General features: G+C 44.7%; 2 protein-coding genes across 7 annotated transcripts; one reads left to right on the top strand and one right to left on the bottom strand.

The window, feature by feature from the left end:
- The first annotated feature begins 486 nt into the window (after positions 1-486).
- On the top strand, positions 487-2,632 carry LOC124200755. The gene is made up of 4 exons (XM_046597061.1): positions 487-944; positions 999-1,198; positions 1,734-1,891; positions 2,001-2,632. The coding sequence occupies exons 1-4, from the start codon at positions 589-591 to the stop codon at positions 2,301-2,303; spliced, it is 1,017 nt and encodes a 338-aa protein (XP_046453017.1). The 5' UTR covers positions 487-588; the 3' UTR covers positions 2,304-2,632.
- Positions 2,494-22,723, bottom strand: LOC124200753 (E3 ubiquitin-protein ligase HERC2-like). Of its 6 annotated transcripts, none has more exons than XM_046597058.1 (66): positions 22,539-22,723; positions 21,984-22,416; positions 21,689-21,920; positions 21,473-21,621; positions 21,236-21,407; positions 21,018-21,165; positions 20,671-20,949; positions 20,423-20,605; positions 20,103-20,302; positions 19,592-20,016; positions 19,296-19,519; positions 19,028-19,231; positions 18,703-18,952; positions 18,548-18,634; positions 17,976-18,482; positions 17,736-17,915; positions 17,475-17,655; positions 17,204-17,416; positions 16,999-17,137; positions 16,425-16,927; positions 16,078-16,363; positions 15,407-16,012; positions 15,103-15,343; positions 14,772-15,027; positions 14,424-14,698; positions 14,119-14,358; positions 13,645-14,051; positions 13,300-13,574; positions 13,138-13,228; positions 12,936-13,071; positions 12,755-12,868; positions 12,482-12,687; positions 12,214-12,415; positions 11,977-12,147; positions 11,717-11,899; positions 11,556-11,648; positions 11,374-11,495; positions 11,151-11,312; positions 10,884-11,090; positions 10,581-10,826; positions 9,484-10,501; positions 9,000-9,407; positions 8,747-8,938; positions 8,514-8,681; positions 8,343-8,429; positions 8,086-8,271; positions 7,814-7,969; positions 7,568-7,730; positions 7,381-7,501; positions 7,197-7,312; positions 6,912-7,129; positions 6,648-6,849; positions 6,381-6,574; positions 6,161-6,280; positions 5,608-5,655; positions 5,330-5,512; positions 5,223-5,260; positions 5,026-5,115; positions 4,742-4,905; positions 4,478-4,664; positions 4,154-4,361; positions 4,041-4,074; positions 3,726-3,963; positions 3,146-3,648; positions 3,024-3,075; positions 2,494-2,888 (listed from the first exon to the last, which is right to left on the bottom strand). In XM_046597058.1, exons 2-66 carry the CDS (start codon positions 22,381-22,383, stop codon positions 2,655-2,657), a joined length of 14,523 nt encoding a protein of 4,840 aa, XP_046453014.1. In that variant the 5' UTR covers positions 22,384-22,416; positions 22,539-22,723; the 3' UTR covers positions 2,494-2,654. The 6 variants fall into 6 exon arrangements, with proteins under 6 accessions (XP_046453014.1, XP_046453015.1, XP_046453011.1 ...); XM_046597059.1 differs by having other exon boundaries at positions 10,581-10,808; XM_046597055.1 differs by having other exon boundaries at positions 5,223-5,512.
- Between the last annotated feature and the right edge of the window lie 1,512 nt (positions 22,724-24,235).

The raw sequence follows: 24,235 nt of genomic DNA, 5'->3' as shown, positions 1-24,235 counted from the left end.
ACTACTGACTGATGACTGTCTTCATTTTAAGAAAGCTGCTGCTGCTGCTGCTGCAAAAGCAATCGTCTTATTTGGCCAGCACCCAAAGCTCCACATGACTCCCGGACTAAGTTAGTCGATGAGTCCCCATAAGAAAGCTGCTGCTGCTGTTGAGAACCTGCTGCAGAACGCGCTGTCGATCCATTGGCGGTTGGTGCGTACCCAAAAATTTGTCAAGAAAGATAACCGTAAAAAAGGCCAGCAAACCACAAACAAATCCATCGAGATCCTTTATCTGATTGAAACATACAAACAACCACGTCGTTTCCAATGGATTTTTCTTTTTCGTTTTTTCTTTCTTTTTCGCGCGTGTTTCGATTGCGTAGTAGAGCTTAAGAGAAGCGATTGGATATGGCGAAGGCGAAAACAAATAAGCGAAGGAAACTGAGGAAAAAGGGCGGGGGGGACCAAGATTGCCGGTATAAAAACTGGCGGGACTTGAGCCGTTGGGTTCATTTTTCAGTCAATCAGCAAACGGGGCAGCTATTCGAGAGCTAAGAAGAAAAAGAGCAGCAGCTAGACTAGACTCACTAGTACTGATATTACACCATGTGCCAGATTGTCAGTGGCAACCGAGGGGGTGACGTCGACGATTTGCCCATCACGTCACTGCCGACTCGTCGTTTGCCCCGTCGGCCTAACTTCGTCATTGGCAGTTCCAAGGATATCATGCTCTGTCCGGTGATGAGCAAAATCTCTTTCCCGCCCGGCGGCAGCCAACCGGCCGCAGGAGCCGACTCGTTTCAGCCTGCTCCGCCGTCGCCGCCGTCCGTCCAGTTTTCGACGACCAGCAGCGAAGATGAGGAGCATTCTTGCGTCATCTGCTCCCAATTCATCAAGGAGGAGGCCGGTGCCGGCAAACAAGAGCCGCAAAACGCCGAAGTCACGCTGGAAAACGTTTTCAAGTATGTCATTGATTATTCTAATATTGGATTTTTCTAAATAATTAATTTGCTCAGGGTTCTCCGGCGCTCGACTCAACCGGCCCATTTGCTCGTCATGTCGGCCGTCATAGCCTTGGCTATGCTATTTTACCCTCGTAGTAAATCGAGCTTGGTTGTAATCCAACCGACGGCCGACTCTACACTGTGGCCGCTTCTCTATCTCTCCTCATTCAGCATCTTGTTCGGCGCTCAAATGTGGATGACATTCGTTTCAGGTACTATACCCACCACTTATTATTTTAATCCGCAATATTCATTTAGTAGTTCGCTTGCATAACTATAGCGTGAAATGTTTGGCGCTGGTTGCACCGTGTTATTTGGCTTGTTACAACTGTTACGTAACGACCTTATACCAGTTTGTGCTAGCGGTTATTTTTCGCGCTAACTCAGCGTGTCGTTAGGAGAAATGCTGATTTCGCCATACCCCTAGGTGGTTCACATTCAGGGCAGTTCCGGGAAATTTGGTTGTTGTTGTTGTCGCCCCTTCTCCTTTTGTCCTTCGTCCAACACTTTTCTCCACCTCGCCCTATATGCAAATATTATCCCAAACTAATCCCGTACACAACACGTTTCTGACACTCACCTTCCCCTTGAGTATTTTTTTGACAATGAATAACCTTCACAACCGCTAGCTGTTTGCGTTCAATCATATTATTCCAACTAAAATACGTTTGGTTTTATTTAGTCAAAGTCACGACCCTCTGGCCAAAAATTTCTAATTGTTACGACATGTCTGTGGTTGTTGTATAGGCCTGGTTCTGCTCTTCATTCTGCCGCGTCACACGTTCGCCTGCGTCCAGAGCGCTCTCTTCCCAAAGTACATGATTCTCAACGGAGTGACTGCCCTGGCCGTCCTCATAAGCTTCGTCCAGACCAAGAAATTCTGGTCGTCACAAGAAAATTACCAGGTCAATATTGATTTGTTTATCTCATTTCTTTTTTCCTATTTCTTTCTATCTCCTTGTTTTTCTGCCCAGTCAAAAACGAAACGAATTATAAGTTTTTCTCTTTCATCAGGTTGTGGGCTTGATTGTCAACTGCTTGTGCCCGCTGATTGCCCGCATCATCGTCGTGCCGAGTTTGCTTGAGCGCATTCGAGCCAAAGTGATTCTGGAGCGGGCCGCCGGACACGGGCCGGAAGCCGGGCCGAGGCTGACGTCGACGACGGACGCCCTGCTCAAACAGTGCCCCACTTACAGCCGAACGTGCCAACGTTTTCGCCAGCTCCACGCCATCGTGGCCGTCGTCAACATCGTCACGCTCGCCTGTAACGCCTTCCACTTGTACTATCTCGCCTCTAAAATCTCTTTCCATCACTAACAACTCGATAACCAAATTTAAAAAAACCAAAAGAGAAACAAAACATAACAAAACATAACAAAATAAGCTTTAGCTAAAATTGACAACACACACATTTTCTTCTCAACTATTTTTCGTCTCGAAAAAACTTGCAGCCAAGTCTAAGGTGTCATACATGGATATTATTTATGCAACAATTTCTCACCCCATAGATGTTTTGTAGTTTTTCTGTATTCGTACGTGTGACATTAAACACAAGCGGCAGAGAAAAGGAAAAAAAGAAAATTTCTCTAAATTTTATAATAACAATTTTTATCATTGAGGACAAACTGGACAATTATAATAATAATAATTAAAAGAAAAAAAAAAGACTTAGTTTTCTGCTTCATTTTCGACGTCGTCTTCGTGAGCAGGTTGGTTGAGGAGAACCTCGGGAGCCGCCACTCGGGCGTACTCGTCGTTGTCGATCGATTTGCAAAAGTGGATGGCGTAGCTGAGCTTCTCGCGCAGAACGGCTTTGCAAGAGTAACGCGGCATCTTGAGCAGAAAGAAGCACGTGTAACTCTCCGGCAGGAAGTAATCGGCCGGATTATACTTGTCCAGAACCTGTAAATAATAATAAAAAACAGAATTAAGTTAAAGATGAATTTTGAACAGCAGCATCTAAATCTAAAGAAGTTCCAATTATATTATGACAGCAGTTTTTGATTAATTCACAATTAATCACCCCACAATTTTTACCTGGAGTACGAAATCCCGGCCTCGAAAGTCCGCCAAAGTCCTCGGTAAACGTCTAGAGTAAGTTTTGATCAAAATCAGTTATATTTTGAATTACGTGATTAAAAGGAACCAACAACACGTACGTTCTGCCCCAGACGAAACGGAGGAAAAGGGATCGCTCCACGTGGCTATACTCTTCCATGACTTCCCAGAACCAGCGGACGAGGGCGCAGTGAGGCTCGATCCCCTTGTAGGTGGTCACCGATTTGAGCAGGGCCAGCGGAATTTCCGGCGATCCGCACACCATGGCTTCCAGCTCGGCTCCAGTGAACAGGGAGAGCAGAGGCAAAGGCACGACCTGACCGAGCCCCTGGCGGACGGCCCGCACCTGCGGGTCGAATTCGTGGAGCCGAAAATGCAAGGCCAGCTGGAGGTAGAGATCGCGATTGTCGCGGGTGATGCGCCGGTGCGTGTGAGGTGAAAGGGCCACTTCGTGCCCCGTGGCTGAACTCGTCGAGAAGGGCAAATCCAGTTGACTCAGCGTCACATCGCCGTCGGCGTCTTTGCAGTCGCGAATGTGGCAGAGTGCCGGCCAATAGTGTCGATCGATTTCATTCAGATCAATCAAGCTCAAAGGTAATCCGACCTTTTAATAAAAACACAATTTGGGATTAGATGGATGAATTAGATGGATAAATAATAAAGTTTAACGAAGAAAATTACCAGGGCCTTCCAGGTAGGTTCGGCGAGATTGAGACTTAACGGCGAGCCAGTGCGGATGGCGATTCCCATCAACACGCCCAGGAATTGAAACATTTTCAGGTTCTGCGCAGTGCTGGCGCTCGGGTTCAAAATGAAGCAATCACGATTGGTTCCAGCTTCTTCACGACCGTTTGGAGTCAGAATCAGGAGCGGCAGGCTTCCGTTTTGCAATTCTTCGCACATTTCGGCGATACTTTCACTGTGCATCCGCAATTCAAAATAACAATTTAGTCTTATCAATTTTGGATGGTGTCCAGTTAGCCAATTTATTTTTACCTGTATCCACCTCCGCAGTCGTCGACGCTTTCTCCTGCGGATTAAAATTATTTTATAGTAACGGTTACTATTTTGGAACACATTTGGAAGGATCAAAAAGAGAAGTTTTATACCGACGAATTTGACTTTCCACGTCCTGTGGGGCAACATGAGGACGTCGTAAGTCAGCAGAGAAAGTTTGTTGGCCATCTGCGCGAAGACGGTGGAATTTGGACCCGCGTTGCCCGACGTTCCAGTGGCCCGCGATCGTCTGAGGGCAATTCGATTCAGTTCCACCACCGGACCGTGCTGGCGATCTCGAATCATCGTTGCCTGTACAACCTGACATTTATTTAATACAAATTCAATAAAACATTAATACAAATTAAACAGATAAATTGAATTTTAACTGATAAACTACTTAATTTGTGTTAGAAAATAAAAATTTGATTAATTACTTTGCGAAAAGCGGCTTCTTTGGCGGACGCCATGAGGATGCCTCTGAGTCTATCGTGGTTTCCGCAAAGCACTCCTTCCGTTTCTTCCAGCACATTTCCATCCATGTCTCGGCAGTTGACCGTTCCCAGGGGTAGCATCGGTAATATCGGACACACGATTTCGGCAAAGTGATGCAGCAACAGCAAACTATAAGCAACAACGAAAAGTATTTACTCCGGATCGAAATTAGATTTGTTTTTTCCCCCATCCGGCGAATTACTTACCGATTACGAAGCGCAGGTATTGGGATATCTTTCAACAGATCATATTGTAAGGGTATACTGGTTGGTAGGCGGCTGCTGCCAGCAACTGGCGTCGAACATCCTTTGCAGGTACTCCAGGCAACAGTATGCGCTGAACCGCAGCTAACTCGATTAATTTTCTTGTTCTAATTAGAAAAAAGAAGAATACAGAAATAGATTTGAAATGCTTTCAAAGATTATCAAATTCAATCTGCTGATGTAACATGATTGCATCTGCCATTCGACTTTTGAAAGGAAATGATTACCTGTAAAGCAGCCACCAGTCGAGGCTTTTGAATGCCAGTAGTCGTTCCGTCCCCTAGTTGACCTTCGTCGTTATCGCCCCATGTGTAGACCTTGAGGAAAATAATGACATTTGTTTCATTCGACAACATGGATATTACTATAGCGCCGCATCCGCAGCTAGTAGCATGAACAGAAAAAACAAACAACAACAACATACCTCGCCTTGGTCGGTGCAAACAACACAATGCAATGCCCCTATTTGGAAATAGATGAGACGACGAGTGAGTATAAAATTAGAATGTTGATGACTTTTGGTTTCATTACCCGTTGAGATGGATATCACTTTCTTTCCCTGAAGGGTCATCACTTTTTTAGGTCGACGGACGTGCTCGTCGACTCCGTGTCCCAGACGGTGGTAGTCGCCTTTACCCCAAGTGTAAACCGATCCATTATTGCTAAGGGCCACCGAAAATTGGCTTCCACATTCCACTTTTATGATGCCGAGACCTATTGACATTTCGAAAGAAAACAAACAAACAAACAACATTAGATGGTGCAAGTCTTTCGTGGAAAAAATTAAAACCAAGCACGTCGTCACTTACCCGATAAACTTTCGATCTTGGTCGGAATTTTGCAACCGTCCGATCCGCCTTTATAAAACAAAAACAGAACATGTTATTAAGCGATAACAATAATTCATCGTATTACACCAATAAACCTTGCGCTCTTAACCCAGGAGAAGCTATTTCAGGTTTACGCTAATAATATCTTGCACTAGGTCATAGAAAGTAGCGCAATAATTTAATGTTAATTTAAGCGCTCGAAGATGTCAGGAAAATCAGTTTTCCTTTTCAACTAAACTAAAGTCTGACGTGCAAAAAGAACTTGCGTCATGCGAAAACTTGTAATTTTAAATGAGATGGGAAGCAAGAAACTATAGAGAGAAGGATATGGTTTCATTGATTGCCTAACGGAAAATTTCAACTAGAAATGCAATGCCCCCCGTTCTCTACTCCGACGTGATTCTGCATTCTACGTAAACTTATTTGGTCTGGCTCGCATGTTCAATGCTAATTCCCTTCTCTCAACACCAGCGTCATAAGAGACACATTCAATCGCCAATACAAATGAATTTGAAGAAACTTGTGTACCGACCTCGACCCAGCTTTCCATAGTCGCCATCTCCCCACGACCATACAGTTCCACCTTCTTCATCGGTGATTGCGCAAGTTTGAGCATCTCCAGATCCACAAGCGACATCCGTTACGCGATAACCTAAACAAACAAACAAAACAAAAACAATCAAGTCCAAACAATTTGCAACTGGGAAAAACACAAAAGAGCACAAATGAGCTATTTTTTGATCGGCCATTACCTAATAAAGCTTCGACTAGTTTGGGCTTCAGCTGGTCATCCGAATCTCCGTGACCGAGTCGACCGTAGCGACCTTTGCCCCAAGTGTACAATTCACCCGAGGCGGTGATGGCTGCACTGTGGGCCCCGCCACAAGCGACGTCCACCACATCTTTGCCACGAAGTGATTCAATGATTCGGGGTCGATCACAGGGTCTGGCCAAACAACATCACATCATTTTAATAAATTGAAAGATTTGAAATGAAAAATGATGAAAGAGATCCTTACAGCTTGTTTCCATGACCCAACTTGCCATCTTCTCCTTCACCCCAGCTGTAGACTTCACCTTCGGACGAGAGTGCAAGGCAATGCTTGCCTCCAGAGTTAACGGCCACTTTCTTAGCGAAAACGTGCTGCAGGGATTCCAAGAGTGACGGCACAGTCACACTCTCTGCTCCTCCTATGCCTAACCGACCGCCAGCTCCATATCCTGACGATTAAAAATGGAATAAAATATCAATTTGATATCGAAAATTGTTTCAGGTGACCAACCAGTGGCGTAGACTCTTCCGTCGGACGTAATGGCGAAAAGCGTTTGCTCGCCACCGGCCAGCTGGATGGGGCGGAGGGCGGACAAGGCTTCGCACACGGTCGGCACTTTGACTTTAGCCCCTTCGACGCCACCAAGCTGCCCTCGATGATTGTGACCCCAACCGTAAATTTGACCTCCTCCGACGGCCGTCCAGCTTTGGGTCCAATCTTCCGGGTGACTGAATAATTATGACGACATGATTTTGGAATTTTGCAGTAGAGATATCGTAATAAGCAATTGTATACCTGTTCATCCATTGTAACAATTGCTGATCATGCTCATGACTAAACACGGCTGGATCTTCATGATCGTTGCCCACGTTGGCCCCGTCATTTTGGATTTCCGAAATTTTTCTCTTGACCTGAAAAATTAAAAACATTTCCATTTTACAAATTTTTAGATCCCTAAAATAATCAAATAAATGTTTACATCAGCCGTAAATGATTCCGGCAGCCGTATTCTTTGCATGAGTCCCGTAGCTGCTCTGGCCGCCGCGCAATATCTTCGAAACCATGACCAGCGTGATCCGTCATTAGTGCAAATCGGCAATCTAGACAAGGAGACAAACCGTCATTGCAAGATGGGCAGCAATATTATTTGGTGGTAACTATCGAACCGATCAAAGCGAAGATCGCAGGCCAGCGCAATCAAAACTTGGAGGAAAGGACTATGCAACAATTGCTGGCCTCCGCGCACGGCAGCCTCTTCGTATTCGTACTGTTGCAGCAACATTTCTGGGAGGTTTCTCAACAGTTTCCCGAGTGTGCCGTGATTTATGTCTAAAGATTCCGCACCAATTCAAATATTATCGACTCTATCGAAGATATTACAGAGCGGATGCGCAGAGTTTTTATGTTTATACCTCGCGGTGACATCATGGCTGAAGATACCGCCGATCGAGCAACAGGATTTTCTGACGATTCAAGACTTATCACTGCGGGCGAGGCATCGCAGCAGGTGCCGGGTGTGGAAAGTATTCTACGCAAGCGTTGCAGAGCCCACATTCGGTCTTTAGGACCTATAAAAAAAGAAAAGATAAAACGTAACAATAAATTACGTATTCCATTCATGTTAATTCCATCGGACACGAAAAACAAACAAAAGACCGCTTTGATGTTTTTTTGAATGGCATACTTAAAGAACCACTTCGTTGAGCACAGCCGGCGAGTGCCATGGCCAGTCTGGTTGGTAAACGGCCTTTTCGGGACTGAGAGCATATAAGATATTTAATCAGAGGATCCAGCAGACAGGCAACCACCGAGACGGAAGGTCGCGCTAGTAACAGACGTTCACTTTGGACTTCTCCACTGGCTGTGGCCCCTATTTGATATTTTATGAAATGCAATTCGTAAACCACCGGGGAAAAAAACAAACGGTAATAGACAAATTACCTGGTGAAATAACTGGGTAAACGATAAATCTCCAGCCCCAGCCATTTACAGACCCGTCACTAGTAAATCGCCAACGCAATTCATTACCTGCATTGAAAATCCAAGTAATTGGCGGTTAAAAGCTAACTTATACACTCGGTGCAAATCTCTTGTGCAATATCAATTGTAAACCTTGAACGCGAACTTCTTGTGACCAATCAGCCCAGTCCCTTCCTGACCGAATGGCCAGTATACGTCCCACTCCGTCAGAGAGGGTCAGCGGATCGTGTCGCTTTTCTGTCGAACATTGACGATCAAACTCGACCCGCAGTGATTCCGCACCAGGCAACACGACATGTCCTACAAAAGGTTTCCCGTTTTAATACACACGGCGTGTCATACCATTCGATCGAGTTATTATTTACCAGTCAGCGTCACATCGTCGGTGTAGGGATGCGATGATTCCTGGACAATTGGTTGTGGGAAACCCAGGCCAACGCCGAATCCAGCGGCATTGAAATGATGAATGCTGGTGCCTTCACCGCTCACCTCCTCCAATTCGGCAACGCAGAATTCCGTCAATAAATCGCGAACCGACGATTCTTCCGCCGCGGCAGCTAAACCAAATCATCAATGAGAAATATGAGCATTAAAATAAAATCCTGACAATCGACTAACCGAGAAGAGCGTTGGACAAAGTTGTCCGGGCTTCGGAAGACGTCGGCTTGCAGGATGAGCTGGACAATTTGAGGAGCTCCCACAACGCCGCCGTTTCCTTGTGCTTGATTAATTTAGTCCAGTCAAACTGTTCGACGGGAGCTTCTCCGTTGATGCTGTCGGTCGGCGAGAGCTGGGCCTGTCCCGTCTGAGATGGCGAGTCGCCATTCACCACGGCCCGTTGGCTGAATATCCCAACGACGGCATCGCGGCACAGCTGGATTTGCATCGAATACAAAACGCAATGGAGGGCGCGCTGTTGAGCTTCCAGACTGCTCAGCGACAGCAATGCCCGGCTTAGCGACGCATTGTTTTCTTTAGTCGGCTGCGTAGAGTTGCGTCCCATTTCAGCCGAACTTTCAGTCAATCCTGCAGACAATAAGACCAAAAATGTAACAACAATTAATGTGAAATCGATTCAAATGAATTTTTAGTTTAAATTTACCAGCTGCAGTAGAGCCTAAAGGATCTTTGATGGTGGGAAACGGAACGGGTTCGGGCGGAGCGACACTTGGTGGTTCGGGTGCCGTCCAGGCGACGCTATGCGACGATCCGCAAGCCACCCGCGTGATCTTAATTCCATCTATGCCTTGAACCAGAGTTGGACGTCGATTGACTGTGATGCTCCCGTTGCCTTGTTGGCCATGGTCATTATCTCCCCAGGCAAAAACTTGTCCAGCATCGGTGACTGCCAAACAATGCAGGGCTCCGACCGACACTCCAATCACTTTTTTGCCTCTGAGACCCTCCACTAAAGTCGGCCAACGGACGTGTTGATCCGATCCGTGGCCTAGACGGAAATAGTCCCCTTTGCCCCAGGTGTAGACGTGCCCGTTGCAGGTCAATGCAACTGAGAATTGGGCACCGCACTCCACGTGACAGACTCCAAGTCCAGAGAGTTTGTCCACCAGACAAGGGGAAGAGCAACCCTCAGATCCACCGCGTCCCAACTTGCCAAAGTCGCCGTCTCCCCAGGAATAAACGAGTCCTCCTTCGACCAGTGCCAGAGTTTGGGCATCTCTGCTCCCGCACGACACCTGAACGACACGCTGGCCGACCAGGGATTCGACGCGTTTGGGTGTCAGCTGTGTGAGGTTATCTCCATGTCCCAGACGGCCGTACTCTCCGAGACCCCACGTGTACAATTCACCGGATGATGTGACTGCTGCACTGTGGTTACTTCCGGCAGCCACGTCTCGTACGCGAAATCCATTGAGAGCTTCGATGCAACGGGGCGTGTCCAGGGAAGTGACATCTCCGTGGCCAAGTTTGCCATCGTCCCCTTCACCCCAGGAGAATACTCGGCCATCGGCGGTCAGAGCCAAGGCGTGGCGTCCGCCGGAATGCACAGCTACTTTCCGAACGACGTGCTGCGACAGAGCGGTGATTTGGTGTGGCGAGTTGACGTTTCTCGAATGACCCAGTCCCAGTCGTCCGTTGCTACCTTCTCCGCAAGCATAGGCCTATATTGAAATCATTTTTAAAAACAAATTTGACTGTAAATAACTAGAAAGGAACAACTGGGTTTCATGCTTGTAATACCTTGCCACTCTGTGTGACGAGGAAAAGCGATTTCGATCCTCCGGCCACACTGATTGGTTGAAGAGAAACCGTCCAGTCGACGGCTTGAGGGACTTTGATTTTGGAACCTTTAGGGCCGCCGAGTTGCTCTTTGTCGTTTAGACCCCACACGTAGACTCGTTTGGCGCCACTAACGGAGCTGATGGGTTGAATGACTGATTGCTGGCTCTTGTTGAACGCTGAATCTCCCTGCGTTAATTTAATGCACTGATCAGATTATTATTAGTCAAATCAAGTCCAAAAAAGCTGAGATGTAAATTTTACCTGTTCGAATTCGAAGTCTGGGGGAAGCAGTCGAGCCAATGCCGCACTGTCGTCCAGCGGCAAGGAATTGCCGACGTTTCTCCCCACCAATTGAATGCCGTGAACCTTGCAATCGATCCCTCCGTTGCGGCATTGCTTGATGGCCACTTCGATGAACCGATAAGGTTGCTGCATTTGCTGCGGTGACACGAGACTCACCCACGTATCCTGTAGTTCAACAAAATAAATTTATCCGGAATTAGATTCATCCGTCGTTGGTTGTTTTACCTGCAATCCAACCGATACAGCGGCCACCTCTTTCATCCCACTCAGAGAATCCGCTGCTGATATTATTAAGAGAGATGGAGTGTAACTTCCGTCGGCTGGATCAACCAGCACTTTTAATGAATGGACGACCACATCCGGATGCAATTCCATCCGAATCCAATGCTGTATAAATGAGATTATTTGAGACCAACGCTCCTCTGATCTCTGACATCTTTTTACATACCTTGCCCTGCATTCCACAGCTCTGCCAAAAGCTAGACGTGCGATCCAGTAGTCTGTGGGCCCAGTTTTCACGCGAGGAGACCCACAGAGATTTGACACAGCACTCCCAGTCAGTAATGAGTCCTTAACAACATCAATTGAATTAACTAAATCAACATTTTCTGTGATGAATTTTGCGGCTACCTGCGTTCGTTCGAGTGTTGCACATGAAATCTTTGACTGTTGGCGCAGGTTGGACTTTCCGTCCAGGACGACCGGCGTAAACCGAAGCTCCACCTAGGAATTAAAAGTTCGACAATCAATAAATAATCGATTTGAGAGTGTGATGGTATCGACACTACTACCTGGATGCCCAATTCTGTTGAATGGATGGCGATGTCCGATGCTAGTCGAATTGAAACACTGCTGACAAAGGTTAAACTCCTCGCACACTCGGCAGGTGAACCGTGGCCCTCGAATGGGCATCAAGTCACAGCCGTCGCACAGGACAAGTGGATGAGCCACAGCCAGTGAAGTTTCTCCAAGATCTAATTGATCGGCAAGTATTTTTGATTTAATTCAGTACAAAAATGAATCGAAAATCTGATAATAAGCGACAGTCTACCTTGCAACGTTGCAGCTACGGTGGCGCTATCGAAAGATCCCAACTGGGGGGACGGAGGGTTGGCGGTCACGTTCGATTCCGATGGTTCGACGCGCTCCATTTCGGCCAATAATCCAGTCCAACGATTTTGCTCGGGGAAATTGACTGTAATGTCGCCATTGCTTTCAATTCCTAGAGAACAAATTCAATCAATTACTGTCAACTTAGCGAGAAGAAAATCAATTTCGAAACGCCTACCAATCACAACACCAACACTGCGATGAGTGACAGATCCCCACTTATACTTTGGTGTAGCTATTTGTGCTTTGACGCGAACCCGATCGCCGACGCCAATGTTTGCCGACTTGGAGTTCTTAGCTGTGCCAGGATTTACAAATCCAATTATTTCAACGTGAACGTATCTGACCCAATAAGTGCCTCCTTTTTGCTGCCATTCAACCTGATGAGAGAAAATTGACATTAATTATCTTCATTTTTTTAACATTAAAAAAAGAATAAGAATTACTTGGAGATTCAAATCGTGAAGTCCATCACGATCAAGCTGAACCACGTGCCCGACATCGCCTTCACCAAGATCATCGTAGCTGCGACAACAGCGGACGTGCATCCCAATGGCAATATGATCGCGAATGTAGGCCGCGTAATCGTCGCTGCTGGCAAAGTCTGATTGACGCAGGTATGAAGATATCGGCTGCAGAACTGCCTCTGATCCTGATTTCAAAACAACAAAACTCAACAGTGAAAATGATAGTTATAAAAAACAAACAATTTGCAATACCCTCAACGGCAGCGGCCTCCCTTCCGTCCGATTCCATCATCTCTGAGCCTGACATATCCGGATTTTCCAATAACCAGTTGATAACATCTTCAATACTCGACACGCTTTCACTCCCTAAATTGAAAACAAAAAGAACAGTGAAACAAATCTTAAATCTTAAATAAAAAAAGGCTGTTGGTACCCAATGTTTTAAAAGCCATTTCGACTGAAGTCCTCGAGAATCCAATTTCCATCAATTGCAACATGAGAGGAGATGGAGGCCCTCCGTTATTTGGTTTTTCCTCTTCAGCTAATTCTTGATCTTCAGAAGGTGGATCCTGTAATACACAATAAGATGGAAATCAATCAAGACTACCTATACATTACGGATGGACGTCACTTACCCGCACTGGAGTGGATCCTCGACCTCCGTCAGTTACAAACGTAGAAGACTCTTCTGTGGGCTGGGTGGTTTTGGCGTCTGGCGGAATTTGGCTACACCCAACAAAGAAACCAAACGGTTGAAATTCAATACATAAGCAGCCATTCAATGAAAAGTTACTTACCCAGTCTGAGCAAGGTAGGACAAATGTTGCAATAAATCCTCTGTCGCCGTTTCAAGCTCCTCCCTGGTTAATGTAGCTTTGACTGGGCAGGATAGTCGCGCCTTTTGTAGTAAATGGTGAAGGAGCAACCGATCCGTCGATGATTGACCTCCGTTAGAAGAACGCGGTTGTTGGTCTAACTCCGGAAGGGAGTGAGACTTTTGCAGTCCAGGTGATTCCAAATTAGAAAGACTAGTCACGGCCGGCAAAGAAGACGCCAGAGAATAAGGGCCCGACTGAAAACAAACACAAAAAAAGGATAAATATTGCGTAAGAGATCAATTTAAAATGAAAGATGAATTTTACCAAACTGGCGGATGCAGTGCGCACTGTAACGAGTGTTGGAGTCTGGAATGGCGATGAGTTCTGTAAAGCAGCCGCCTCGGATGGTTCATCAGAAACGGGGCTCATCAAAGCCAACTGCAAGCATTCCGGATGCAACAAAATAGCTCGAGAGGCTTTCAGTTGCAGAGCCTTGATGAGCTGCTCCCGTAACAGATCTTCATCGAATCCCTCGACTTTTTCCATTTCCTCGGTGGCCGCGGTTAAGAGCTGGATGAAGAAAGCGACTATTTCGTGTGTCAGAGGCATGTGGCGCGTCTCTATCAGACTGTGAGTAGCCCGGACTGACGTCAATGGAACAAAAACCACTTCTCCTGAAGTTCGCAGTTGCACATGAAGTTGTCCACTGGGACGAATACATATAACAGCGCCTACGTTCAACAACATTAAATTAAAAACCATTTGTAATGAACCAAATGAAAAATAGCCAAAATTTACCGTAGCGGCCATCCAAAGTGACGATGTCGCCTCCGATCCTTGGTTTATTTGTGACACCACCAATAAATGCTAAAGACGCCGCGTAGTGGTTGCCTGTGCTGGAACGTAGCAACAGGTGAGTGATCAGCGGGGTCCACTTGGGGAACGTGTACAAGTGACGCAGTAGGCCAACCAGAGCATCGGCTATCGTTGCGTTGTAGCAGCTCGTCAAGGGGACCTTGGGAACAGCCACGTCCGAGTCTAAGTGAAAATTCAATTAAATAATGACACATCAAAAGAAGAAAAGTTTCGCAAAAGTTTGATACCATCACTCTGTGACGGGCGATTTTCAGAATGTGCCATTTCGAGAACGACGTCTGGTTTAGTCAGCAAAACATGCTCAGCTAAAAGGTCCACCAGCTGGATCAGAAATTCTTTCTGTTGGTCAACAGTGCCGGTCCACTCTGGCAGTAAGACTCGCAGCAAGTCGATGGCTTGAAGTTGAGCAGTCAGTGAAAATGAAGTTTCTTCGCACACTGGATCACCGCCAGCTTTGATGAGTTTCACTAGCAGTTGCAGCCACAGGGGTGAACAAAATTCTCTATGGAATGCACAAAAAATCTCAATGAATTATGATGAAACAAAGATAATTGAAAACACAATTTTATACGAACTTGTGTACGGCGGAGCATGGGCTGTTGAGTGAAACGGCGGCAATTGTACGAATGAAAGGGAGTTCCGTCCACTGCGTATCTTGCAACTGGTTGTCGATGTAGCGGCTCTCAACATTCGCTCGCCACGTCCGCACGGTCAATGCCAACGACGAATCATTTGAAAATGGGCGAGTGGCAATTTGAAGGAAATGGGACAGCAAAAAAGTGTCGCAAAGTGCAAGTAAGGTGTGCTTCGGGCCCTTGGAATCGAAAGGACCTTTGAACCAAAAACAAATACGCTCATTAATGGCCACATATAGACAATTATTTGGGGGGAGTAAAAAGAACTCACAAGTGATTTGCGGAAAGCACTGATGAAGTTGTTCATTGATAGTTTCATGTTGAGGCGTCACGGAATCCGAGGTTTTGGTCACCGTGCAAGACGGAGTCGTCGGATAAGCCAATCGCAGATCATACTTGTCTTCTCTACCCATCCGATAGGAATTGGTGGCTCCATTGTACCACTGAACTCGAACCCATCCGTCTTCGCCCAGATCCCCAACGACACGACCTTCTCCAGGTGGAATTCCATCCTAACGTGGAATTAAACAAACGTCAATAAATTTAACCACTGAATTTATTTAAAATAGTTATACTTGATCGCCCCATTTCCAGTCAGGTCCTCTTACGACACGGACGCCAAGTTTCATGGCAGCAGCAGCTTCTTGGCCGCTTAGGGCAAGCGTCGCCAATGAATCGTTGCCGGTTGAAATGGCTCCTTTCCTACGACTCACTCCTTCATCCAAAATCACTTGGACCTTGGAAATGGGCGGTGTCTGTGACTGAAAGGCCAGCTGTTTCCTCAGCGCCAACACAATTGCCGGTATTCCAAGAGTAACAAGTGTATCGGTTTCTTCGCCAGACAAAGCTGCCGAGCTGACGATTGAGAGCAGGAAGGTAACGATCCTACTTTTCGGATGATACTCGACATCCGTGCTTTGGTTTCTGCACTCCCACACGATGGCCTGAAGCTGTTTGGCGCAAAAACGGAGAAGCATCTTACGGAGCAGAGACAAAGATGCGCGATCTTGAACGGAAACGAAACGAGTCGGTTCCACCGAGGATATTGGTTGAACTCCGACTACGTTACAGCCCAGAAAACCTATGAAAATGCCAACCAAGCTGCTGTCGTTGAGCTTGGTAGCATACAACAGTCTCAACAGGGTCCGGTAACCGTTCAATCGAAGATTCGCCCGTGTAACCTGAAAATCCATAAGTTTAGTCGGTTAGGGCATCGAAAACATTAAAAACAAAATTCTATCATTACCTGACAATTGATTGCTCGGCGTAGGGACTCGACATCAGTTACTTCGCTGTTGCAAACGAAATTCACGATGTCGTTTGTCAGCAAAGGGTCTAATTTATAATCTTCCCCAATTTTCGATTCTGCTACAGATGACTCACGGCTAATATCGGACGAAGCGGCGGAAGCATCTGATACGACAACCGAGTGCCAATAAGACTTGACTAACTGCCGGAATCTAGACGAATTTTCAGTCGGGCTACGTGACTGCTGAAGTTTCACAGCTGGTTTAACTTCATAGAGTAGAAACCTAAAATAATTCAAGCAAAATGACAACAGGCATATTACGCAGGTAGGTTAAATGGTTATACCTGCACTTATCCATTACGGGACTACAAACTTCCTTGTGCGACTGGTCTATTTTTTGGCGCTGTTGAAAAAGTTGCCACTTGCATCGCTGGACGGTCTTAAAAAGCACCAGGATTTCGGCTGGTAGCGCTTTTGCTTCTATTTGCGTTTTGTTAAACACCAAACCGGCAGCACCGTGATGGTAAAGCAAGACTGCAAGCAATAGCCAACCAACTTCCTCCAATGGATGATCTTGGTCCAAGTTGGGTGGTCCAGACAGTAGTTGATTGTGAATCACCATTGAGCGAAATGATCGCAACGGAAGTTCTTCCATCTCGGAGGTTTTCTCTGCCAACTGGTACAACCAGAATTGCAGGCGTTCAAACTCTGAGACGGGAGTTTCCAGTGGCTCTTCCGGAATTGCAGGAACGTCGCAAGGAGTTGAAGCCACGGAAGGAGGGCAACTGCTGCCACATGTCCGCACGTCACCTTTTTCCTCATTGAACGGATCAAGAGGTAATTGGTCCTATGTTGAAATTATGACAAACAATTCCTTTTTTCTGGCTGTTGATGTTATACAGTAAAATTAAAGTTTACCTGTAAGCCTCCTTTAAAGAAAGTTGCATTTAACCACGAAGAAGAGTTGTCTTTCAAAGGTTGCAAATGAAGTGAGCGGATTAATTTTCGGGAATTTGCCCCGATCAAGATACTCAAATGGAAGGCCAAATCTCTGAAACTAAAAAATCATTTTTTAAAAATATAGAAGAACTATAGCAAAAACGAATGAAATTTGAAAAAGTACCTTTCAATCGCGGCCGCACTAGATAATGGGACGGAAACATTACAAGTTTCTTTCTGTTTATCTTCATCCAATTCTTCTTGCTCTAGCGTTCCCACGCAAAAGGTTTGTAGTAAGGCCTGAGCCGAAGCGGAGTGACAAGCCCCCATAAAAGCATCGGTCGCATCACATCCAGCCCATCGGACAAGGAGTTCCCCACCACAAGGGGCTATCGTTCTACATTCAAATCATTTTCATTTTCTGGAGTTTTGCATTTAGTATTGAAATGTCATACTTGAAATCTTGAATGTCGTAGATTTTGCCACTGATGATCAACCAGAGCCCTCCGTCTTTGTTATGGTTCTCGAATTCCGCCCGGCGAATCAGCGGCAATGTTTGAAGTTGTTTCGGAACCGACGGTCGATGTTGCGGTGTGCCATTCAGCTGAGAAGATTCATTGACGGATGTAGGCCAAGCTGTGTGACGAGAAACATTGTAGCCCACTAAATCCTGGCCATCCGTAAAATAATCAAGTAATAATGATGAACACGCTTACCAAAGACGCCCGGCCACGATACAATCTCTCTCTCCATAAACTGCATGGGCAATTGCCCGGCCACTTTGTTTAGGAGGGCAAGTATAGAACTCAGCTGATCCAGAGGCAAATTTAGATGATGCTCCGGACGCTGTTGCTCTAAAAGAATGAGTCCGATGACGAATTCAGCCAAGAGGATACCTAAAAGATACAAGTCTTTAGAACAACAATCATGAAAACAAATCAGTTGAATTAGCATACCAACAACGCTATTGCGAATTGCAGTCATTATGCCGCTGACGGCGCTAGGCTGTTGCCCCAGCAAAACAGAGCAAGCTTCAAGGTTTTCTTTGGTGTGATCGCACAGCCAAGAAACGTACTTGAATAGTAAACCGCTGGCAGCCACGTTGAAAGAATCCTCAGAGTATAACCTAATAAGTAGCAACCGCTGGAACTGCAGCAGCAATTGAAGTCCGGGATCGCTGGCAACAGGCGGCGTCTCCTCCGTCTCATCACAACCCCCAATGTTGCGCAATGCGCTTAAAGATTGCTGACTGAAATTCCTTAGCAACTGGTGGACGAGTTGCGGCAAAGGAACGCTGGAAGATGTGAACTGATTAGACACAGCTTCAGGTGTGCGGAGTTTGGCCTTGTTGGCAGCATCGTCCATTGCTCGTTGAGTTAATGGGTTGTTCACGACCTGAGTCTGAATTCTCAATACCGCGTCGTTATTGCATCGGCCGTTGATCTCAAGATCATTTGCTTCAGCTGAAAAATTTGATAGTAACATACAATAAAAATTACTTCAATAAAATTGGTTTTATCTGGTTTACCTAGCAACGAAGCTTCGAAAGCTGCTTCTAAGCCTCCATCCGCCATCATGGAAGTCACCAATAAATCGGCCATGAAACGTCCACCACCTTTAAAACAAATTGCAATGATCTTAGATGATGGCAAGCCAATGAAATGCATCTCTCTATGGACATACAACTATCATATTCGTCGTCTCTTTGCAAAAGTGTGGCCAACGCTGAAGCTCTTTCTGAAGCAGTAGGCAAAAGAAGACTCCAAGCCAATTGAAGAACAGCTTGAGCTGTAACTTGTACAGCACCCAGATTTGGATTTCCACCTGCAAGAGCAATAACGTGGTTCTTCAAACGCTGCAACACAGGCAAGGAGCAGCCGTGATGTCCAACTTCAATGCCTGCTTGATCTCCGTGACTCAAAATCCATTGAAACTAACGAATGAAAAAGCAAAATTCATCGTTAGAAAAAGAAAAATAGGATCATCACTTTAGACTACGTGTTTATACCTGAAGCCTGAGTAAATTCAATGAGGCAACAGCTATGCACTCAACGTCCTGTGGAGGCGGCCAATCAGATAGAGGATCCAAATGAACGCAGACGCGTTCCAATAATTGTTCCAACATTTCAAGGGTCTCGCTGACTGGTTCCAAAATGTAGGGCAGGTATTCTGCCGACACTGGTTTCAGACTCGAGTTACCCCAAGCAAAGATCTGTCGACGAAAAATGAATTGCAATCATCTACGAAAGTAACAATTATTTTCTAAACGAATTCACCTGGCTTCCATCCGTTGCAATTCCTTGAAAGGAAGAATTCAGTTCCACTATTGGCGTGACGTGAATTGGCCAGCGATTCTGGAAGGTGGAATTCCACGACTGACCATTATGTGAAGTCTGTGAACTCGGAAATTTTTCAGAAGGAAACCACCCAAACACCTGTCCGTTATCCGTTCGGACGAGCAGAAATTTGTGAGCAGCTTCAACTTGTGCAATTTTTCGCCCTATGAATGAGTATAAATGTGTAAAAAATCAATCTTGGATGACACGCTGAAAAATTAATTATTCATTCTAACCATCTAGGCCTTTGATCAAAATGGCCCCTACGTGATGCATCCATCGTTGCTGATTCGACGGAGCTGGACTGACGTACAGGGCACCTTTGTCTGTTAGTCCTACGATGCAACAGTTGCAGCTGTATGGGTTGCACTGGTCTACGGGGAGCAGCCAGACCCTCTGAATGTTATACGGTAACAAAGATTCCACGGGGCTATTATGAGCTGCAGCAGCACGACTGATGTGACTGTTTTGACTGCCAAACGCTTCGCTTAGAAGAAAGCAGTGGACACTCCCAGCCTCGGTGACGACAGCAGCATGATCAAAGTAGCAATGAACATCTACTATTCTCTGAGAACAGAAATGGGAAAACAACACAGCTTGCTGCGAACCACTCGATTGAACACCCCAAATGTAAATTTCTCCGTTCTTGGACAACGCAACCCTGAATGGGGAATAAACAACCACATAATTAACAAATTATGTACAACTTTTCGAGAGGAAGAAGAGAAAGAAAACGGAAATTTTTACCCATATTCATCTCCACAACTAATTCGAACAATATCTTGATCGGAAATGATGACCATTGTTGGATTGTCGTCGCTATCTTCCATCCAAGGCCACAAGTAAACTTGTCCGGAATGAGTTAGAACGGCACACACACAGTTGCCTGCCATAAATCCAATTTCAGCAACAGGAAAGGCTGAAAAACAGTTGAGGTTTCTAAGCGTCTAAGAAATAAAGAAATAAATGGATCAGCATGTCTTTGTTTGTTGCTTAGTGAACAAACGGAAAATAATTTTATTGCACATGTATCTAAATATTAACAACCTGAGCAAGACTAAACTGACCGGTTCTTGATCGTTGTAGCTGATTGTGTACACTTTGCCATCGCCGGAAAGAATGAGGAGACCAAGGGCTGTGCAGACAACTTGATCTATCGTTATTGGAAGTTTCTGGACTACTGTGAAACGATCCACCGTAGCGGCGCTCAAATCCAATCGAATTAAAGTATTTTCCATAACTACGCGATCCTAAAAATAGCAATGTAAAACAAATCACAAGTCTGCAAAGAATTAGCGAAATTGAAATAAAGTACCGATTTAAATGTTTGAATAAATGGAGATGCTAAGCGATCCAAATGAGCCAAAATCAGAACAGCGGCTTGATAGAGATCAACATCGACATCTTTGTCACCATCTTCTGGTTCGGGCGATAAGCTAGCCTGCCTCAAGAGACAAGCCGATGGACTAGTAGCATACATTTCGTCGATGTACTCTTTGGATGAACCAGTTTGTGCTTGCTGGACAGCACTCCATCGTCGGAGAGTTAGTATCAAAGGAGCGACCGTGAGACCCCGATTATTAGAACGATTGTCCTAATCAAACAAAAGAAATCCAATAGATGGAGAAATAATTTTAAAAATGATGATTTTAAAAGAATTACTTGTCCACTCTCTTCAACGTCCCACAACTCGAGTAAAAGGTGAACAGTTTGTAAAACGCAGAGAAGGCTACCACGTTGAATGCTGATTTCTAACAAAAGCTGCAGTGCCACTTGCCTATCTCGAAGAGGAATAGAGCAAGAATTTTCCCTGAAGAAATAATTTTAAAAAATGATTAACATTTTGACGTAATAAAATCTCATAATCTTATCAAGCGTACTCGAAAACAATGGAACGCAGAAAAGAGGTGGACTTGTCGAGCAGTCTAAACCACAATCCAAACGTGTTATTATCCCTCTGATGTAGTAGGTGAAAAATTGAGGTAGGAGGTAAACTGCGAAGTGATTCAAGCGCATGAACCAGCAACTCAAAACAAGCATCTCCGTCTTCACCTATTCAAAATAAATAATGGGATGAAAATGTTTTAGTTATAAATAACACCTGCTGAGATACTAACCTGATTGCCAAGCCCGACGAAAAAATGCAAAGAGAAAATTGAGAGCAGCATTGGATCCTACTTCAGTTAAGGTAGTCATGATGGTTCGAGGTGATGACGAGACATTTTTGTTCTTCTCTGTTGAAGTACTATCTATCTCTTCATACACCCTAGTATTTGAAGTCTTTGTATTACCACAGTTCAAGATTTTGTAATTGAAATATATTTTGGTACTACCACTTTCTTTGGACATTGGATTTATCCAATTCATCTTTGTTCAAACCCCCAATAATCCTGGCTCTCGAATCTTCGACATGGCGAACTTTGCCTATTTCTTCAATGTGCCGACGGAAAAGTGTTAGTTGTTTCAGTAAATTCTGAAGACACAAGGTGCTCTGAGCAGATTTTGTGCACAGATCTTCTAATTGCAACTCCAAATTCTTCCTAAATTCAAACATGCTGTCTAAACCTTTTGTGAAAAATAAAATGTTATTTTTATTATTAGCTTTATTCATAATAAAATGAAACTTACCAACATCCTTGTTCCATGCCCAGGAATTGAGAAATTTGACTACTGGTCTTTCTGAACTGGTAGAGTTTTGAGAGAGAGTTTGACATTTTAAATCACACTCACCATCACAGCAAGCACAAGGGAAATTCCCACTTGGTGAACCAATAGTTTTATTGTTAATTCCATCAACATTCAGGTTTATCTGATCTGATGTTAGCAACCCATTTTTCACTAATTTGTTCCAGGTTTCATTTAGAGATTGCCTTTCAAGAAGTAACTGAAGATCAAACTTCATCATTCCAAAATCGTGACTATTTTGCAGTGTGTTATTCATTTGCTTTTTTGTGCTCATATGGTTGACAAAAATTGTCTTAGAAGAAGCATTTGGTCGGGGAAGAATAGCAGAAGTTGGCGCTGGCATGTTGGAATAAGCAAATTCAATCTTCCATTAAACCTGAATGGTTTAACAAATATAAACAACATCAACATTTAACATGATTATAGGTTATATTAACATTAACCTTATGATTATAATCATAAGGTGGAAATAACTGTTTTATAGATGAATTAAATTACTGTATTTATTATGTGGATGAAGTAAAAGCTGAAATTGAAAAACGAAATTCGCAATTTGCAATGTTATGCCACTAAGAAAAGAATAAAACTTTTGTTGAAAAGCTGCAATTGTTTTATTCCATGTACCCTGAGACCTGAGTCCATCACTGAATCTCTGACGGTGACGGCCTGACATATTATTTAATTTCAGCAGACGACGTTGCGCGGTGGCGCTGGTATCGCGTTGGAGGTTGGACCATTGACCAGGGAGGAGTATAGAGGAGAAAGCAGTCCTATCCCGCGCTGTAAGGACTGTAAGGGATAGGAGTCCGGGGACTGGAAGCCACCCACCAGTTGGCAGCACAATGAGGTAGAGATAGAGATGGCAGTTTTCAGCGGTTTTCCCATAAGCTTGTGTGGAACAGCTGATTACCCGCCGATGATTTTGTTAAATAGCAGGGGTTATATGCAATATTTTTGAAAAACACTTCTAACAAAAAGTAATCAGAATTAAATCTCCGAATTTGTTGTGTAATTTTTTTTTTTACACAAAAAAATCGGAAATTTAATTCTGATTACTTTTTGTTAGAAGTGTTTTTCAAAAATATTGCATATAACCCACTGAGATGGCCATCAGCCCTTCCGTCTCTCGATCTTGACTACACACAGACACAGCAGCTACCCTCCCACAATTGCAGTGCTGCTCGCCAGTGACCGGTTACCGTCTAGTTTGAAGATCGAAAAGTTGAACGCCTTTCCCATTTCAGCACCGGGATGGAATATAAATTATATAATAAATCAATCAGGTACTCACGAACGGGGCGATTGCAGCGGCGCAAAGGAGTAACCTACAAGCAGCTACATGGCACGATAAAATAAGGAAAATAAGGAAAATAAGGAATCGAATATTACTTCGGAATTATTAGCGAGGATTTCATTTCTGCCTGATTCGACTTTGCTTCTCGTTTGCCAACGCTAACCGCGCTCAAGTTGACGCCCACAGCGAGTTGAGCGCGAGTGCGAGTGCGAGTGAGTTGAGCCCCACACATTATTCTTACAGTAAAAAAATTGTCAAGCAGGTTTGCATTTCACGAAAACTCACTTGAAAACTGATGAAATTAGCATTCGAATTTCCATCATTGCTTCCTATGGTCATGCACATAGGATTCATCGAAAGTTGCTGATTTTCCAATAAGCAAAAGTGAATAATAATACAAATGCCCAAAAGCGGATTTTGATCAATTTGGCATACTGGGAGGGCGAGAGTGTATGCACACACAGAATACAGCAAGGTCGTTGCAGCAGCACTCTGGCGAAAAAAAAAAAAGATTCAAATGAGAAATTGTATTAGTTAAATTGGCGCACGTATACTGCAACTACGACATATAATATATAAATAAAACCTGTCTGGTGTCACGCATGCATTGCAGCTCCGTGTTGGGTATATAGGTATATACGAATCCTGTAACCGAAACTATAAACACATGAGCACGCAAAGGACCAAATTGGAAATAACAGCAGCACACATATATACCTAGTTTGATTCGATGCGTCGACAATAGCTCCTTGTTTAGACTGGCTGGTTGCCATCAACCCCCAACAGCTTCGACACATGTATAAAGTAACTTGATATACTAGAACTGATTTTTACGGGTGAACGGACAGACCATATCGGACGCTTTTTGTCTCAATTGTGAGCTTTTTAGTCGATATGCTTA

The sequence above is a fragment of the Daphnia pulex genome, chromosome 8 (genome assembly GCF_021134715.1).
Source record: "Daphnia pulex isolate KAP4 chromosome 8, ASM2113471v1".
NCBI classification, from domain to species: Eukaryota; Metazoa; Arthropoda; class Branchiopoda; order Diplostraca; family Daphniidae; genus Daphnia; species Daphnia pulex.
This window is presented reverse-complemented; position numbering and strand designations above follow the sequence as displayed.

Coding starts and splice junctions, on each gene's coding strand:
- LOC124200755 (XM_046597061.1), top strand. CDS start 589: ATGTGCCAGATTGTCAGTGGCAACCGAGGGGGTGACGTCGACGATTTG. Junction 945..998: donor ACGCTGGAAAACGTTTTCAA/GTATGTCATTGA, acceptor TAATTTGCTCAG/GGTTCTCCGGCGCTCGACTC. Junction 1,892..2,000: donor CGTCACAAGAAAATTACCAG/GTCAATATTGAT, acceptor CTCTTTCATCAG/GTTGTGGGCTTGATTGTCAA.
- LOC124200753 (XM_046597055.1), bottom strand. CDS start 22,383: ATGCCAGCGCCAACTTCTGCTATTCTTCCCCGACCAAATGCTTCTTCT. Junction 21,622..21,688: donor TCCAATGTCCAAAGAAAGTG/GTAGTACCAAAA, acceptor TTCAAATACTAG/GGTGTATGAAGAGATAGATA. Junction 21,166..21,235: donor CTGCGTTCCATTGTTTTCGA/GTACGCTTGATA, acceptor TTATTTCTTCAG/GGAAAATTCTTGCTCTATTC.